The sequence below is a fragment of the Chenopodium album genome, chromosome 3 (genome assembly GCF_948465745.1).
Source record: "Chenopodium album chromosome 3, dcCheAlbu1.1, whole genome shotgun sequence".
Classification (NCBI taxonomy): Eukaryota; Viridiplantae; Streptophyta; class Magnoliopsida; order Caryophyllales; family Amaranthaceae; genus Chenopodium; species Chenopodium album.
This window is the reverse complement of record NC_137836.1, coordinates 77,186,982-77,204,379: the sequence shown is the minus strand read 5'-3', so window position 1 is coordinate 77,204,379 and position 17,398 is coordinate 77,186,982. Positions and strand designations below refer to the sequence as shown.

The following is a 17,398-nucleotide window of genomic DNA, read 5'->3' as shown; positions in this document are numbered from 1 at the left end:
ACTGATAGAGGCATAGAGCTAAGATTTAATTTCGTATTTTAGATACCATTCCAAACTTTAACCAAGTGAATTAACTACAACATAATATGAAGCTAAGATTTTATTTCGTGTTTTAGATACCATTCCTTAAACTTTAACCAACCAAATTAACTACGACATAATATGAAGTATACACAAATATCACTGTTAATATCTTAAGCTCATTTGGTAATTAGCAATATACTCAGTCCATTGATGAAAATTATATTTCGTGTTACCTGACTTACCTAAATAATGCAACAGAGTATATGCAACCGCAATTTCACATAATCATTATTACATATCTAAATATGTTTTTAATTCAAGAATGAATCATAAAATCACACACTATTGGTATAATTAATGTTTATTTAATGTTAGTTTATTTTATATTTCCCCTTTTGGGTACTTTCATAGTTTCATATATCTTTTGCTTTTACCCTAGAATTAAAACATGGAACAATGAGACAAGTTAACAAAAATGGTATGAAACTGAACATTATCTATCTAATTAAATAGTCAGTATAACTTTAGAGAAACATACAATAGCAAGTGAAGATCCAAACTCTACAGGAAGACAAATAAGATCTTCAAAGTTTTAACCTCATCTCCCTCGCAGCTATGTGTACATGAATTGCGCCTTGGGCAATGCACAAAACCAGCATCTTAGCTAAGTATGATGTTGCCTAATCGCTAACCCTCAAAACTTTGCTCATGAAAGGGTGGTTCTATACACTTGTAATTCCACTGCCAAATAGACAGCTAAACCATGTTTGGTCTCTGTGGCAGCAATAGATTGTAGAACTTGTCGGCTAAGAAAAAACTCTTTCCCTTGCTATCAATAGCCTTTTTCCACCCACACCAACCACCATTTACAATTTTCTTCAGGTCTTCACTGCCAGTGTAATGAGGATCCAAGATTAGGAACGCACAATCACCACTTGCATCATTGTAGTCAACTCCTAGAAGCGTATATGCGAGGACACCACCACCTGCATTTGTTGGTAAACTCAGATTAAGAAAGCCATGTAGCTTTTTTTATTGTGAGATTTTGAAACAACATTACTTTTCAAATTGCTCAGTTGCAATGGTGTAATTTGTCCAAGGAGAGGAGCATTATCAACGAAACAGCATTAATCTGAGCTGAAGGTTCTTAATAACTTTTACAGTCAATACCGTTACCTCAAAGCCATCGAGGCTGCAACCATTGAAAGCCAAGCTAAACAATATACAATTCATAAGCCATGAAGACAACAAGAATGTTCATGTGGCTTGTCTTAGAAATTACAAGCAGAAAAAGACTGAATCAGAATCTTTTGGCTCAACGAAATGACCATGAGAGAACCTAAAGAATGAAAGCAATACTTGCTTAGGTTGATCAGTTGTGGTCAATCAGATGTTTATAGTGTTTACATTTTAGGCTGACGTTATGATTTCAAGAAACTGGCAACACAACCAACTAGGAACTATCCTCGTTAAGAATACTAACATATGCTAATAATGGCTCAGTATTTTTACAGAAATGAACGTCCAACTATTCTTGGTAATTTTACTTTGCCAACTTGGGAAATCATTCATACTTTAAACCAATTTCTCTTAATTCTCTCATGAAAACTGATAATAAAGTGACATTCAGGTACAGATCACCCTCTTCAATTCCTTCATCATATATAATCTTTACACAGACTAGAAACAATGGGATGAGGATGCCAAAAACATTTACCAATCATGATGGGTGTTCCTTGGTTCTCAAAATGCAAGGCTAACTCTCGACATTTCTCAGGAAGTTCAGCTCCAGATCTTACATTCATGACCTTGCAGGTAACCTGTTGGACAAAGAAAAAAAATAAATAGTTTTCACTTCTTGTTTGATAATAATCATACATAAGCTTACAGTTTGAGCTCTTGAAGCCATGTCACCAACTCAACCTTGCAACACAAGGTTCAATGGAATAGGCGTAAACCCACTAATGCTTTGACAATGAAATCACATTGCCCTTGTATAAAGGTGTTTAAAAAAAACCCAGAGACATTCAACAACTTGTCCATAACACATGATGATTCATAAGTCATTTTCTGAGAGATGGTATAGAAACAAAAATTCTTTGCCAATACTATACGACAAAGAAAATGGACATGAGTGCATATGAAATTGAAGTAAACAAGTACGATAAGTTGACTATCACACTTACACCCAATAGTTTGTCCAGCACATAGCTTAACTCAATGGCACCAATCCACTCACGTGATCCAATGAAAGAAGGATCTTTATCACCAATCTCCACTAGTGCCTCCTGAATCTCGCTGAGCAACATAACACAGAAAAATGCAACCTTCAATAATTAAGATGCTATAATCTATGAGGGTCATTGATCAACATAAATGAGAAAGGATATAAATATAAATCCTAATAACTCCTTTAGACTTTCTCACCTATGAGTTGGAACATCAATTGAAGTATAATGCTGGAGTCTGAACCAAGATATTATGGTCTGTAATGAGCGATAAGCGCATCCCCACCCCTAGCACAATTGTTAAGAAAATAATTTGTCAGAGGAGAATTTAAAAAAAAAAATAATTTAAATGGCAAGAATAGTACTCTGCAAAGCATTATATGAACTCCAAACAGACAGCTATATATTTGAGAGCGACCCTTTTACATGGTTCCTGAGAAACCCTCCACATTTCCCCGGAGCAACTATAGATTGCAATAACACAAAAACATTTCCATCTCATCTTTCAATTTCCAAATAGTGAATGTCTCATTAAATCATATCAACTTTGATATCGTAAGGCACTATACAAGGGCAGGCATCAGGGTATGTGCCCAATTACAAAGCCAGAAATTGTATTCTAAAATTGCATCATCAAGGCCTATCCTCCCCTGCAAAGCTGCAACTAACTTAAAAGTTTATTTAGAAACTGGGAAGCAGTCTAGCCAGAGGCGGACAGCAGAAAATTAATTGTATCTTGACTTCATAAAATTGGAAAACAAAAGATATTACCCATCTACAATAGATGGGGCAGTATCAACAAGCCTAAGAAAGAATCTCCACATCTATAATTAGAGATAACAAAATCTTCACAACAGCTACCACACTAATTCGCTGATATTGGTGACTTGGTGAGTATATTAGAATACTAGACAAATTCCCCCCCTCCCCCCCCCCCCCCCCCCAAAAAAAAAAAAAAAAAAAAACTTTTTCAAGTTAACCTTTACATTCAACACATACGTTCATACTGTATATATTAATTAATTGGCTTTGATATTCACTCCAGGTACAAATAATCATTAACAGTGCATCATTTTTCATAATTAACATAGCTAGACAGACAAGAGGAAATTTCACTACCGAGTCATCAAAGCCATTTTGAAGGTAGTGGTGATATTCATAAGAACCTTGAACAAGAGACATAAGACCCCCAGAAACTGCACAAAAGAAATTGACAAGATAGAAAAGAATTCACGAAAAGGTCAGATACAGTAAGTCACGCAGTTTAAAAAAAGAAAAATATGTATTAAGAAAAAAAAAATAGAAAAAATTTACTAACCCCCACTACTAGGAATGCCAGCATGTACATCCTTCAGCAATGAATAGCCTAAAGTCACAATCAAGACGCCCCTAAAAAGTTAGTGCATACAGAGAGGCAAGTACAAGGAACTCCAATATCACTTCTTTTATCCCACTTCATACATTTAGTAGTAATTTTTTAGAAGTACCAATACAGAGGAAGAGAGATGACTACAAAAATTTTGGTAAGGTGTGCAATTAAAATCAACAAAGCAAAAAACAAAGTCAACCAGACTCAAAAGTACAGTAATTACCCTTCTTGGATGAAACTCCTTCATTAGAAATGGACTTAGAAACTTTTAAGGCATTGGCAACTCGTAAGAGAGGGCGATCAGAAGGTAAACCCAGCCGAAGATGAAGAGACCTCCTTGCTTCAACTGTAAAAACAGATTGAGTATATGAGAGCATTAAAGAAACAAGAACACCTCTGAAATTATCATTATAAAACTCAGCATGTTCCCCACAGGCCCACATATTTGGGTTACATCTTCAATTAACTATGTGTCTATGTAGTTGTAGTTCAGTAGTTGGGAACCAGAGGTCCACTCTTGGAATTCATAGCTAGAATACCTAATGTTATCCGGCCAGTTTGCCTGGATCCATAGCCATGGCAAGCTTGCAGGTTTCAGATAAATCAGCTAGCTTCGTATACTCATTAACAATTTATAACACTTTTATGTACCTTGCTTCAGTTCCGTCTCACCGTAACTCAGTTCATAAATAGCTGTTATTGGGTGCAAAATTCCAGGGGGACAGAAGTGGTATGGACGTATCTGCAATTAACAAATAACACAGAAGAAAATGCGCACAGTTTAAAAATAATTAAATGAGATAAAATAAAAGTGGTGAAAAATTTAACCGAAAGAGATCAAAATAAATAAGAATTATCTGTTCATAAGGCAACAGGTAAAATTGAAACCAATATTATAGCACATAGAAGAAAAATAAAAAGGGAAGAAATTAAAATAATTACCAGATTTTGAGCAATTTAATTTAGTAAGCAGTAAAAAATTAAAATCCAGTTCCAAACACACCAAAAAAAACCCAGAAATTAGAGTACTCTAAACACAACTTTCATTGACGCATGTGATTCATAAAAAGGAGCTGAATTCATTATCAGAGCAATGTTGAGTGTATCCCTTGGTATTAGCACAGCACAACCAATCAAAGAGAAGAAAGAATATAACAAATATATAGCATTGCGAAGATCCCCATTTTCTGTAGGCTATAAAGTATAAACGACTACAGAACAAGAATCCTAATATCCTATTCAAGTAAATTCCTACCTGAGGATGCTGAGCTAAGAAAGAAGGTGCAACAATGTTTTTCATAGTTGTTAGCTGGTCGAGTAGGGCAGGAATCATTAGTTTCGAAACTGCATGTGATAGAGGAAGATCTTTGACGGCATAACAAATAACTTCCAATTTATAATCCACAACCCTCAGTATGGCTTCCTCTGGAGCTGAAAACAGAAAATATAAATGTCACCTATCACAAGCAACTTTTCCAATACGATAGCACGGTTGTAAAATACTGATCACACCAACCAGATTGAAATAAAGGTAGAAATGTCAATACCCGGACAATACTCTGCCACTGGCGCAACAGATTGTGGAGATATAATTGATTTATTTGAGAGGACAGTCACCTGAATAGTATCTGCACTCTAAGCAAAACAACTTTCAGAAGAAATAACCTTGCTCACAATCAGCTTTGATAAAAGCCAAAAAACAATGCACTAACTTAAACCTAGACCACCTACAAGTAATAATAGATAATTAATGACCTATACCAATATCCTAACATGTTTTATCAAATCATATCCCAAGAAAAGGTATATCAAATTCATTACCTCAACATCAACGGCTGGTTTTGTCTTTAAACAGAAGTATGAACAGTACGACTTTCCATCAGAATTTTTCCTTATATCTTCCAAAAGCTTAATATCTGAGATGTCTGTTTGAAAGTCCAACTCTGAACCACGAACAACAACAGGATGAGGTAGGGCATCTGAGGATCTGTCCAATGCTTCTAGGATGAATGTGAGTTGGGGGTCTCTGAACATAGTGGCCAGTGCTTCATTTGCATGCAAAAACCTGCCCATGGCATCTGGAGTACACCAAGGAAGTCCTTACACTTAGAAAAAGAGAAACTCCAACATAACTTCTTTACAGTAATAAAGCCATAACTTATCGCTTACCACTAACCTGAAAAATTAAGGATCCTACAAAACGATTAACTAGATTAACATTCCAATTTTTGCTAATGTGGGATACGCATGAGCATGAGGCATTTGATCGTAAGGGATGGAGGAGGAAGATTTGTGTGGATGACTATACGGAATAATCATTTTTGTTCAAGTAGCCGACCCTATTTATGGGATTAAGGCTTTGATTGATTGATTGGGATAAATCATGGATGCGCATAATCTCAATATATATGGTCTCATGAGTTTGCTACATTCATAGTCAGAAACCCCCTTACTAAATTCATTGGCAAAGATCCTAATCAACACTCAATTCAGCTCGTTTTCCGCCATCATTTAGTAACATCTATCCACGTATACACCCACAAATAGCCTAAGCTTATACTTGAAATTTTATTATTAAAAAAAAAAATCCTTTGATCACACAATGGCATGAACAGCTTTAATAAGTTCTAAACTTCTAACCGCAACACGAAAATTGGTTAGGTCTTTGTCACAGTGATTAAAATAGTTCCACTTCGCAAACAACATCATATATTCAACCAAGCACAAGCATTGTTAGATAAAAATCCATTTCCAAAGAACTCTGTTAATTCAAAATAATCAATCAAAGAAGAACTCAATAAACTCCACATACTATAAATAATTCAAACATCAGATATTCCACCAAATTTTCATAAATCAATCCAAATATACAAATGCAATATATCATGTAACAAAATCAGCAATATAACAACAATTTCTCATCAAAAAACAGTTACCTGAATCATTATTTGCAGGAAAATAAACAGGTAATTTAATAGGAAGTTCACATTTCAGCAAACACCCTCTCTCCCAAACATAATTCTCCGGCTTCTCTTCATACAACACACACTCCACAACCTCCACATTCATCAAATTCCCCGAATTCGCCACAAAAAACTTAACTTCATCGCCACTCGAACCCGAAACACCGCCAATTACATCAAAATTCCCCAAATTCTCTCCATCATACAAAACCTCCCTCAATTTACAAGCAGCAGTAATCGCCTGCTTCGCCAATTGTGCCAAATCGCCATTATTACCAGTAATCAAAGCTCCAATTACATGAAAACCTCTGATTACGAGTGATCTGAGATCGTCTACCTCTTTGGAGAAATCAGGGGAGAGAGAATCGGACGGCGAGTAGTGAAGACATCGGACGGTGGAAACGATGGTGAATTGAGGGAAAAATGGTGATCCGATTAGCCATTGAAGAGGTAAAACGTTGATTTTGGGGAGGATGAGTTTAGGGCATAAAACCCTAATGGTTTTGCCGTTGTTCATGGAGTGTATGAATCTCGATTGATTTTCAGTAGCTTGTGGTGGCTTCTTTGCTCGTGTATAAAATGCGAAGAAAGTTCATTTTTCATGTCGCGTGGTATCATTTATAAGGTAGAACCGTAGAACAGTGACTTGTTATAATAATTGTTTTTTTTTTTTTTAATGCGTATTAATCTAAGTAGTATTAATGTAATAATGTACAATCGTGTATCAAGAAATGAATAAATACTCCATAATTCATACTTCCTCTATTCTTTTTTACTTGACCTGTTTTTATTAACACGCTTACCAATGTAAAACTTTAACGATTAATAATTTCAATTCTCCATAAAACCATCTCTAAAACTTTAAGTATTAAGTATTAAGAATCAAGTTTGAATATTGAAATACAAAATGAGTTGTTTTTTACCTCCAATGGTGATACCATGCCCACTTCTCAATTTAGCAACTCATATGAAATCTAAATTCTCAATGGTGAGACTCTCTAAAATATACAAATGTCACTTTCAATTTATGACCAATCAAGTATTATAAGATTAAAAAAAAAAAAAAAAAAAAAAAAGGTAAAACTTAAATAAGTTACAAACGAAAAATATTGTGTAGAACGGACTCACATGCCCGCGCTCGGCCCGTTTATTAAAGTTCAGCCTGCGCGCGGCCCAACCTTAAATAGCTTTTTTGTTTTTTTCAAACTAATCCATCGTTCCGCCTTCCTCCTTCTTCTTCTCACCCACGTTTTCTGCATTTTCACTCCATTTTTAACAGTTACACTCCATAACTATCGACTTGATTTCACGTTTTCGAATAATTCGCATAACTGGTTCATTTTCTAGCTTTAATTGTATTTGCATGTATTTAATTTTTACTTCTTTATAAACCCTAACATTCTTCATTTTCGACTCAATTAATGTTACCATTTCGTCGATTAAAGATTCTTCTCCCTTAAAAGTTTATCATAAACGAAGTAAACAAGCTCGAAAAAAAGAGAATACAGTTTCAATGGCTGAAAGGTTTATTATACTTTAGTTATTTTTTAGGTTATACTTCAGTTTTTTTTTTTTTTAACAATCATTTTTATAATTTATTATTCCGTTTTGTAGGGTCGATTCAGAACCACCACTGAAGAAGCGTGGTCCTAAACCTGGGTCTAAACGAAGTCGACCTGTTAGGTGTGAAATTGTATTCTATTTATTTCGCAAAAAGACATAGCATTTTGTATTTGTTGTTTCATATTGAATACTTGTATATTTTCTTGGGAAATAAACACACATATGTGGTTATTATATTGTATTTTGGTAATAGATTATATTTGTCAGGATTATCTTTTGTTGTTTTGCCCTTTGTTATGGAAATGGTTGTTTCACTAGTCATAATGCTATATTATGATGTGAATATTTATGATTTTTGCATTTTTAAGTCAAGAATAAGACTATTATTTTCAAGAATTATATTTTATTAGCCAGGAATTAGGATTGTGTAGTCAGATATTAAATAGTTTGCTTAAGGAATTGGTGTATTCAAGTCAGACATATATTTCTAAAAGTTAGAAATTATCAAGTTTTAGTTAGATATTAGCAAATTTATATCAGGAATTGATCTAGGTTTATCAGTAATAAAAAAAATAAAATACTCAATTGATGATGTCAATAGTTACAGTTTTGTATTTAAAAATTTGAAGCCAGAAATAAAATTATTATAATCAGGAATTAGTTTGCTTTCTTCATATATTAGATAATTTAATTAAGTTCTTGGTCTATTCTGGTCTGGCATAACATTCTAAATTTCAGGAATTAGCAAGTTCAAGACAAAAATAAGATTAATATAATCAGGAATTAAATATTATTAGTCAGGAATTAGAATGGTAAGAAAATAAATCTCATGCTTTGGTGAATTTTATTCAGGAATAACAATTTAAACGTCAGCATTTAGCACGTTTTAGTCAGATATTACATAAATTTTGTCAGTTATTAGTCTTTTATTTTACTCAGAGTGGTTCTCAGTACTTTGTGATTTGCATAAAGATTTTTATCTTAAAGATATGTTTTAAAAATCTCTCAATTTTAATGTGATTTTTTACTTTTCAAACTTTCAGAATTCTTAGTGAAGATGATATTGAAGACTTAGAGCTTGGTAATAAATCTGGTCCTAATCATCTTTGTCAAATCATGGAAGATTTAAGTGATCAACAAAAATAGGATGTGAAAGATATTGGGTTTGGTGGGTTGCTTAATATGAACTTGAAGGATAATATCAGTCACCAGTTGTATGGTTATATGGTAACTCATTATAATCCTAAGGCAAGAAATCTGATTGTTGGTAAAAAAAAGAACATGCCATTCATATTGACAGTTCTGATATTGCTGATGTTTTGGGCATTCCTTTTACTGATATCCTGTAAAAGAGATTTCCAAAAACAAAAAAGGCTTTAATCCTGACGATTATTTGAAATCAGAGTGGAGGAAATTTTTAGGTTTGTATGGAGAAGAAGATTTGGAAAAAGGAAATGAATCTAAAACTAACAAAAAAAAAAAGAAAAGGAAAACTAGTGATGAATCTGAAAATGGTATTGAAAGCAAGAAGAAGGAATCTGAAAGACAAGCTCAAAGTATGAAGAAGAAGACATATGTTAATTTTCTTACTTATCAAGCATTGTTTGAGAAATATAGGGGTGGAGGTTATGAATTTAAGAGACTCTTAGTTATGTTTGCTGTTTCTAATTTTTTGGCTCCAATTGGTGATAAATCCCCTAATTTTAACATCATAAAGTCTTTGGAAGATGTACGTTTCATAAAGACTTACAACTGGGCTGGTTATGTGATGGATTGGTTATGTACATCTATAGCAGAGTTTCAGTCCTTTGTTTTGAAGAAGAAGGAAGGACAAGAATTGAAAAGTAAATCAAAACAAGTAAATGGCTGTTTGGTTGCCTTTATAATTGCTTTTTTGCAAAAGTTTGAGTTTGGGACCACTTTAGATAGGAAGCCATTTGTAATGAATTGGTCATGTGAATCTCTGAATGAGCGAATTAAAGCCGTTGCTGAAAATATTGATTATGGTTCTGTGAAATTGTATCCTCAAACATTACCATTACAGTATGCTGGCAAAAGTGAACAGGAGATTCTTAAATCTTTTCAGCTGGATAACATTGAGTTTAAACTTGAAGATACTGATGATGATGAAGATTCTGGTGGAAATATGGAAGGTCAGGGTATACAATCTGCCCTAATTGATTCTGGTGAAAATAAGGATGGTCAGGGTTTACAATCTGCCCCAATTGAGTTGAAAGCTGATGATGACAAAGCTAGATATGTCATGTACAAAATTCCTAAAGAATACCCAACTGATGATGAGATTGATAAAATGGATATTGATGTAAGTTTAAAATCTCATTTCTTTTATTAATTTATTAAAGCTTTTTATTCAAGAGTTCATTATTTATAATCTGTTATTATGCACTAAATTCTGAAAGCTTTTTTTATTATAACCTGTCATTAAGTTTAGTTTAGTTTTATTAGGAGTAAGAAATTTGATATCATTATTAATATGAGAATGTTGATCAGGAATATCATAGTTTTTTTCAGGAATGGAATTATTTTAGTTAGGAAATAACTTATATCTCAATTGTATTCAAGTCTTACATATAATTCTAAAAGTTAGAAATTATCAAGTCAGATATAAGCATATTTATATCAGGAATTGGTATATGTTTGTCAGTAAAAAAAAAAAAAATACCCAATTGATGATGTCAATAGTAACAGTTTTCTATTTAACAATTTTAGTCCAGAAATAAGATTATTATAACCAGGATTTAGTTTGTTTTCTTCATATATTAGATAATTTAATTAAGTTCTTGGTTTATTTTAGTCAGGCATAACATTCTAAATTTCAGGAATTAGCAAGTTCAAGTCAGATTTAAGATTAGTATGATCAGGAATTATATATTATTAGTCAGGAATTAGAATGGTTAAAAAATATATCTCAATTAGGTAAAACATTGTTAAATTAGAAATTATATTACTTTTAACAGAAATAACATTATTTTTGTCAGGAATGTGTTATTTTTTGTCGGGAATTAATTTTTTATAGTCAGGAAATAAGGTATCAGTTTCAGGAATAATGTTGTTTTATTCAGAAATTATTTATTTTTTATCAGGAATTAGAATATTGAGTGTCTTTTATGTTGGATATGTTATTATATTTAACTCATTCATTTTTTAATCTCAATTTTTTTATCAGGCTGTGAAAAAGAAAATGATGAAATTTGGTCGTGACTTGAAGATTGTATCAGAGAACCAAATTCACTTTGCTACTAACTTGAAGGATGAAGCAATAAAAAGTTCACAAGAATCTCAATCTCAAGGAGATGATGATATATATTCCAATCCACAGTTCTTAGCTAAAATTGATGAAATAGTGTTAGCTGCTATGAAGAGCAAAGAGTTAGCCACTGAATTGGATAATTTTGATCTTAAGCTTAAGTCTGATGAAATTGTAAGTTTTATTACCTTTATCTTTATTTTTTATATGAAATTAACTTAAGTTTTATTTTTGATATTAATGTTTATTTTATATAGGTGAATAATGTTATTGTTGATCTTGATTTGTCAAAAGTCTTAAGTCAAGATATACCTAAAAGTGATAAATTAGAAGATAGAAATGAAGAAAAAGAATCTGAAAAAAGAAGAAGAATTTGATGTACCTGAAACTGGCATCCCTGAACAGATACCAGAGAAAAATGAAGATGAAGCTGATGTTTCACTTGGTTCAGAACCAAGGACCTGTCGCTGATGTTTCACTTGGTGTAGAAGCTGCTGCTGTTGACAAAGTAACTGATGTTGCTATTTTAGATGTTGTTGAAACTGCTGCTGTAAATTCTGAACCTGGCACAACACCAGGAGAAAATGTGGTTAGTTCAGTTGGTGGGGAGGGTGTTTTTGGTTCTTCAACATCACCTCCTAGGACACCAAGGAAAGCTAGGGGACTCAATGAAGTTTATTCTGCTGGTTTGAATGATAATCAGGCTAGGATTGTGCAAGAAGGTAGGAGTTTTTCAATGGGAGATCAGTCTATGCCAAAATTTAATTTAATTACCCCTACTCCTCCTTCTCCTCAACCATCAAAGGAGTAAATTGCAGAAGTTACCGAAAAAGAAATTCCGGTAACTGTTGAAGAAGAAACAAAAGATGACAAAGATGATGACAGCACATCTAAGGTCTAATATTTGTATTTTATTTGAATAATTTATTAAAATACTAGTAATTATTGTATTAAAATTGAATATTTTATATAAATAATTTTTTTTTTTCTGTTATACATATGTTTTCAAGTTTTTACTAAATCTGATGATGTTGGTCAGAGTAAAGTTACAGAAGAACATCAATCACCTATTGATGTTGTGAATCAGGTAATTTTTTTTGTTATTTTTTTCACGAATTAAATTATTCTGGTCAGGAGTTAGATTTATTTTGTCATATATTATATAAGTTTTATCAGTAATTGAAATATTTTTGTCAGGATTTAAAATATAGTTGTTGGGAACATTCAAAATATGAACATGTTTTATAAACATTAATACTTAAGATTATTTATCGTTTGAGTCGTCTCCACAAAAAGAAGAAAAAAACCTAATATAGGCTAATCGGTATTTTATTTTAAGAAAAAATATATTTTAAAAAAAATATGGTGGTTTGGAAGTGACAATTTTCCGTAAATTTTCAAAATATTTTATGAATATAAGGTATTTAAATTATTTAGAGGAGAGAGAATGAACTTTGTTTGATTGTTAGAGAAAAAAAAACCACATGGATAAGAAATTAAATTCATAAATTAAATTTTTAAATATAGCACTTGAGAAGTGATGGGTTTTCTGTAAAATTTATGTTTGGGTTGCGTTTGCAATTGGGCTTGACTTGTACTGCATCGATTGTAGCTGCACAAGGGCATAACTTAGACCAATTTATAACTGTAACTGGGGCAGGTTAGGGCTTTTATTAATAGGCTCCAGCCCATTGAATTGCTGTCGATTACAAGTAATTATTGACAGCAATAATTTGGATGAATCCAGTGCCTCCTCCTCTTAGCTATTGCTCCTCCCCCCTTAATCACTTAGTTCTCCCTTGAAGTGCGCTTTACATCGCACTATTTGTTCTCAGCAGATTCTGATGTAAGTTGTTGGTTTGTTTTAGTAATCATCATATCAATTTCACAATCTAGGGTTTATCTTTGACCTAATCTAAAATAATAATTCTGAGATAAGTTGTTGGTTTGTTTTAGTAATTAAACGGATGAACCAGAGATTGTTTTGCTAGAATAGAAAATTACGAGATAAAATCACATATTCCTAAAATTATGTGATAATTGATTAAAATTTGGTTGATAATGTATTGCACAACCCTTTAATGTTAGACGTCTTTCCAAATTTCTATTGTGTTAAAAGAACTGTAGTTGCTCTCTAACCAATATAGACGACAGACGAGCTTTGTTGTTAAAAGCTCTGCTTTAGATTTTCCACTTAATGTAGCTTCAAAGATGTGTGCGATCCAGCATACTATCTCTAATTTAACTACCCAAGGAATTTCTTATGGGCTTCATTGATTCCATAAATCCCATGTATTAGGATTCAATTAGAATTATAAATTTTTTTTTTTTTTTTTTTTTTTTTTTTTTTTTACTGACAATTATAAATACCCAAATTAAAAGCGTCGCAATTCTTCTGCTTCGCTCTCTCTTTGGCACACTCAATTCTCCACCGTCGCACCGTCGCACACCTCGCCTCACCACCGTCAGCCTACTCTCGGAAAGACCATCCAAACGCCGCCTTCCATCACCAATTGCCGACTAGGTACCACCAACTCTTCTCCTCTTTTCTTGACTATTCTGGTTGTTATTTCTTGCATTGGCTTAAGAATTTAGAACAACCCTTTTCGAAATTTTTAATTTTGATGATTTTATGATTAATTCTGAGTGATTTAATTCAGTTTATTTTGGGAATTTTGAGTTATTAATTCAGTTTATTTGGGGAATTTTGAGTTATTTAAAGTTGTGGTGAATGATCTTAGGGTTTAAGTGTATACAGTATACTGCATTTTCTATTTGGCTTGATTATAACATAGCTTTGCGATACCCAATTGTAAATTGTAATTTAAATTTATTAGTGATTAAGATTAATGATTATCCTCTAATTTGGGGTTATTTAACTATAAATTTCTTGTTGTTTTCGAGTAATTGGGTTTCGGGTGAACTCATGTTGAGTATCCGAAAATAAGTCAGCTTTATTACCAGGCATAGTTGCACAATGAGTTTGATATGATTGGGTAAGATCATTTCTAGGTAATCTCAGTATGCTATATAATTGAGTGTTTGATGTATTGGGTTTTAGATGGATTGAATCAATTGTGCTGGGTATAATTTGTCCTTTGAAAGTATAATTATGAAGTTTCCAATTATATGAGGAAACCAAGGCTTATGAATTTCATGTTGTAATCCAGCAATTGGGTTTCGGTCAACTCGTCGGACGAGGGACGACTGTTCTGAATTCAGAGTTCAAAGTTCTTCTACAATTGTGAGTCCTCTTAATCTCTTATTCCTCTACTCCTATTAATTCTTAATCTTGGTTTACTTGTTTTATTTTTTAAATTGGTTTATGGTTTTGATATATTGTTGAATTCTTGAATTGTTGAGAAATTGAATTGTAGAAACTTAGAAATTAGAATTATAAATTTTTACTTTTTTTTTTTTTTTTTTTGAAATAAAATTTTTACTTGTTCTGTTAATTGAAATTTGATAATTAGAAGAAGTTTATATTGTCAAATTTGTGTTTATTGAGGACTTGTGATTTTAATTGATAATTAATTGTGTATTATGTAAAAAATAAGTTGCGGAATAGTACGGGTGATCAACTATTGAATGATAGTTTAGTTACTTATCTTGAGAGATTTATTTGCAAGAGTTAGTGATGATAATGTATTAGCACGCTTTCAAAGTAGGAAAACTCGTAGAATGCTTTTGTAGTTTTTTTTTTATTATTTTTTTTTTTTTTTTTTTTTTTTGTGTAATCCATCCATTTGTGATAAAAATTTGATTTATGTATTGAATTTTTAATCAAAATATGATCATCATTTTGCAAAAAATCTTTCAAAGGAAAAAAAATATATGATATAGAATGATATGAACTATGGAAAACTGGAGTTTTACATTATTCCAATATTCCTTATATTACCTTATATGTAGTATATGTTTGTTTGATATAGAAAAATACCTATTATAAAATATTATATGTCAAAATATTTTTATTGATTGAATGCATATAGAATATACTTTATATTTAGTTGTCAAATTGAAAGTTAAATATTATAAAATAATGTTCATAAATATTGTTAAAAAAAGGAAAGTAAAAGTGGCGGGAATTTTTTAATAAAAACATGACAAATGTCATATCAGATTCGCCTTTAGTATTATGTTCTTGATATTGCACTTTTACACTATTCATCATGCTTCTTTGACCATATATTATGATTTATGTTGAATTTTGTTAGATTCGTTTCGTAAAATACTTTCAAAATATCAACCTTTTATGATTTTACTCATTATTGCATATGCTTTGAAAAGCATAATTTCATCATATTTGTTCCTTTAAGTATCTCTCAATTATGAGAGCAAAGCAACCACATTTTAGTGGACATCTGTACTATGCATAAGTTATATTGCTACTGAAACTTGCACCTGTGATGACAGGTTAAAAAGCTATGGATAATAGCAAACTTCCGAGTTATATGGAGTTTATAATAGAAAGACAAGAGTATGACTTTGAATACTTTGCTGAAAGTGTCGGCACAGGGTTCTTGTTTGGCACCATGGGCGGTAGTTTTCGCCACTTCTTCAAGGGTTTCACCCACAAGAGTAATAGAGGACAGTCAATTAGAACAAAATTTGGTGGCGGAATCAATGCAATGCGTTTTAATAGCGTGCGCGCAGGAGGATTTTTTGCTTGTCTTATCTTGGCAATTGACATTCCATCTTATGTCTTTTATCAATACCGTGGTGAGAAGACTGTTTGGACGGATAAAGCAATCTCACTCGCCGTGGCTGGAGCTATCATGTGGGCACCTCGTGGTCTTCGTTCTGCCTCACTTGCTGCCCTCACGTTTGGTGGCATCTATACGGTTAATCAAGGCATTAAGATTGCGCTAAAAAATGTCAAGCCTAAGAAAAATGTGGAGAGAAATCATCATTCGGTTCCCATCTTAGCCATGGTTACTATATGGGATTCCCTAGCTTCATGGAATAGGTCTAGGGATTAGCAGGGCAGGACATGGTACTAATTAGTACTCCACATTAGTGTGTTGCTCTAGGTCGTACTTTGAATAAATTTCTTAGTAACAAGTACCTAATTATTACTCCAGTTATACTTGATATTAACAATAAGAGTGTCCAATGTATTATACTAGTTTCCTTAGTTTAATTTGGATAAGAAATACGCTTGATAATCAATTTATCGTAGTACATCATTGTATAACACCTCATAAGCTAACATTTGTAGTATATATACCTTTAAGATGTGGCATGACAAATTTCCACAAACATTCTAATTATATGAGGATATTAACGTATGTACTGTAGCTATAAATTTCGAAGATAAAGAGCATTAGCAATGAAGGGATGATAATGTGTTAAAACTTAAATTATACTTGTAGTAATTTAAGCAATACCCATTGCACAAAGAGGTGGGACTTTGGGTACTATGTCACTATGTGCTACGTCTCCTCCCTTTGTCATCATCATATTACCTAATTTTTCCACTCTTGGTTACCTCAATTAATGTCTTTTATTTTAACTTTTAAGGTCTTACTTCTTCACCGTGGCATAAGAGGAGTGCCATGTTTGATTTATTTATTAATTTTACTATAATTTTATTGGGTATAATTTTTTTTTATTATTATTATTTTTTTTTGGATGGAATTAAAGGAGTAAAGGTGTAAAAATGAACAAATTACAAGTATAATAAGTTTTAATAAATTTTAATAAGTTCTAATCAAATAAGTAAAAATCAGGTTTATCCAACACATCTTAACAGTCTTAATCTTAATTCATACACAATCAAACGAAATATTTTTATATGTATATATTTTACATTAAGTAATTTTGTTATAAAAATGAGCATAAATAAGTAGTATATAAGGATACTATAATTCTTTTTTTAGTTTATAATTTAGTAAAATCCATACATTGCTTGGGATTTTAGCTAGTTAATAAATAGTTTCAAAAAAATTGTAAAACTTTGACTTTAATATCTTCTTCCTTC

General features: G+C 32.1%; 2 protein-coding genes across 2 annotated transcripts; one reads left to right on the top strand and one right to left on the bottom strand.

Annotated features, from left to right (window-relative positions):
- Positions 1–490: 490 nt before the first annotated feature.
- Positions 491–7,148, bottom strand: LOC145624286 (putative Ufm1-specific protease). The gene is made up of 12 exons (XM_081677284.1): positions 6,558–7,148; positions 5,443–5,699; positions 5,169–5,256; positions 4,877–5,052; positions 4,273–4,363; positions 3,845–3,967; positions 3,571–3,618; positions 3,372–3,448; positions 2,452–2,540; positions 2,211–2,322; positions 1,742–1,844; positions 491–1,010 (listed from the first exon to the last, which is right to left on the bottom strand). The coding sequence occupies exons 1-12, from the start codon at positions 7,099–7,101 to the stop codon at positions 781–783; spliced, it is 1,938 nt and encodes a 645-aa protein (XP_081533410.1). The 5' UTR covers positions 7,102–7,148; the 3' UTR covers positions 491–780.
- Positions 7,149–13,208: 6,060 nt separating this feature from the next.
- Positions 13,209–17,311, top strand: LOC145617559 (uncharacterized). Its single transcript, XM_081672277.1, has 3 exons — positions 13,209–13,939; positions 14,586–14,659; positions 15,832–17,311. The coding sequence occupies exon 3, from the start codon at positions 15,843–15,845 to the stop codon at positions 16,395–16,397; it is 555 nt and encodes a 184-aa protein (XP_081528403.1). The 5' UTR covers positions 13,209–13,939; positions 14,586–14,659; positions 15,832–15,842; the 3' UTR covers positions 16,398–17,311.
- Positions 17,312–17,398: the final 87 nt, after the last annotated feature.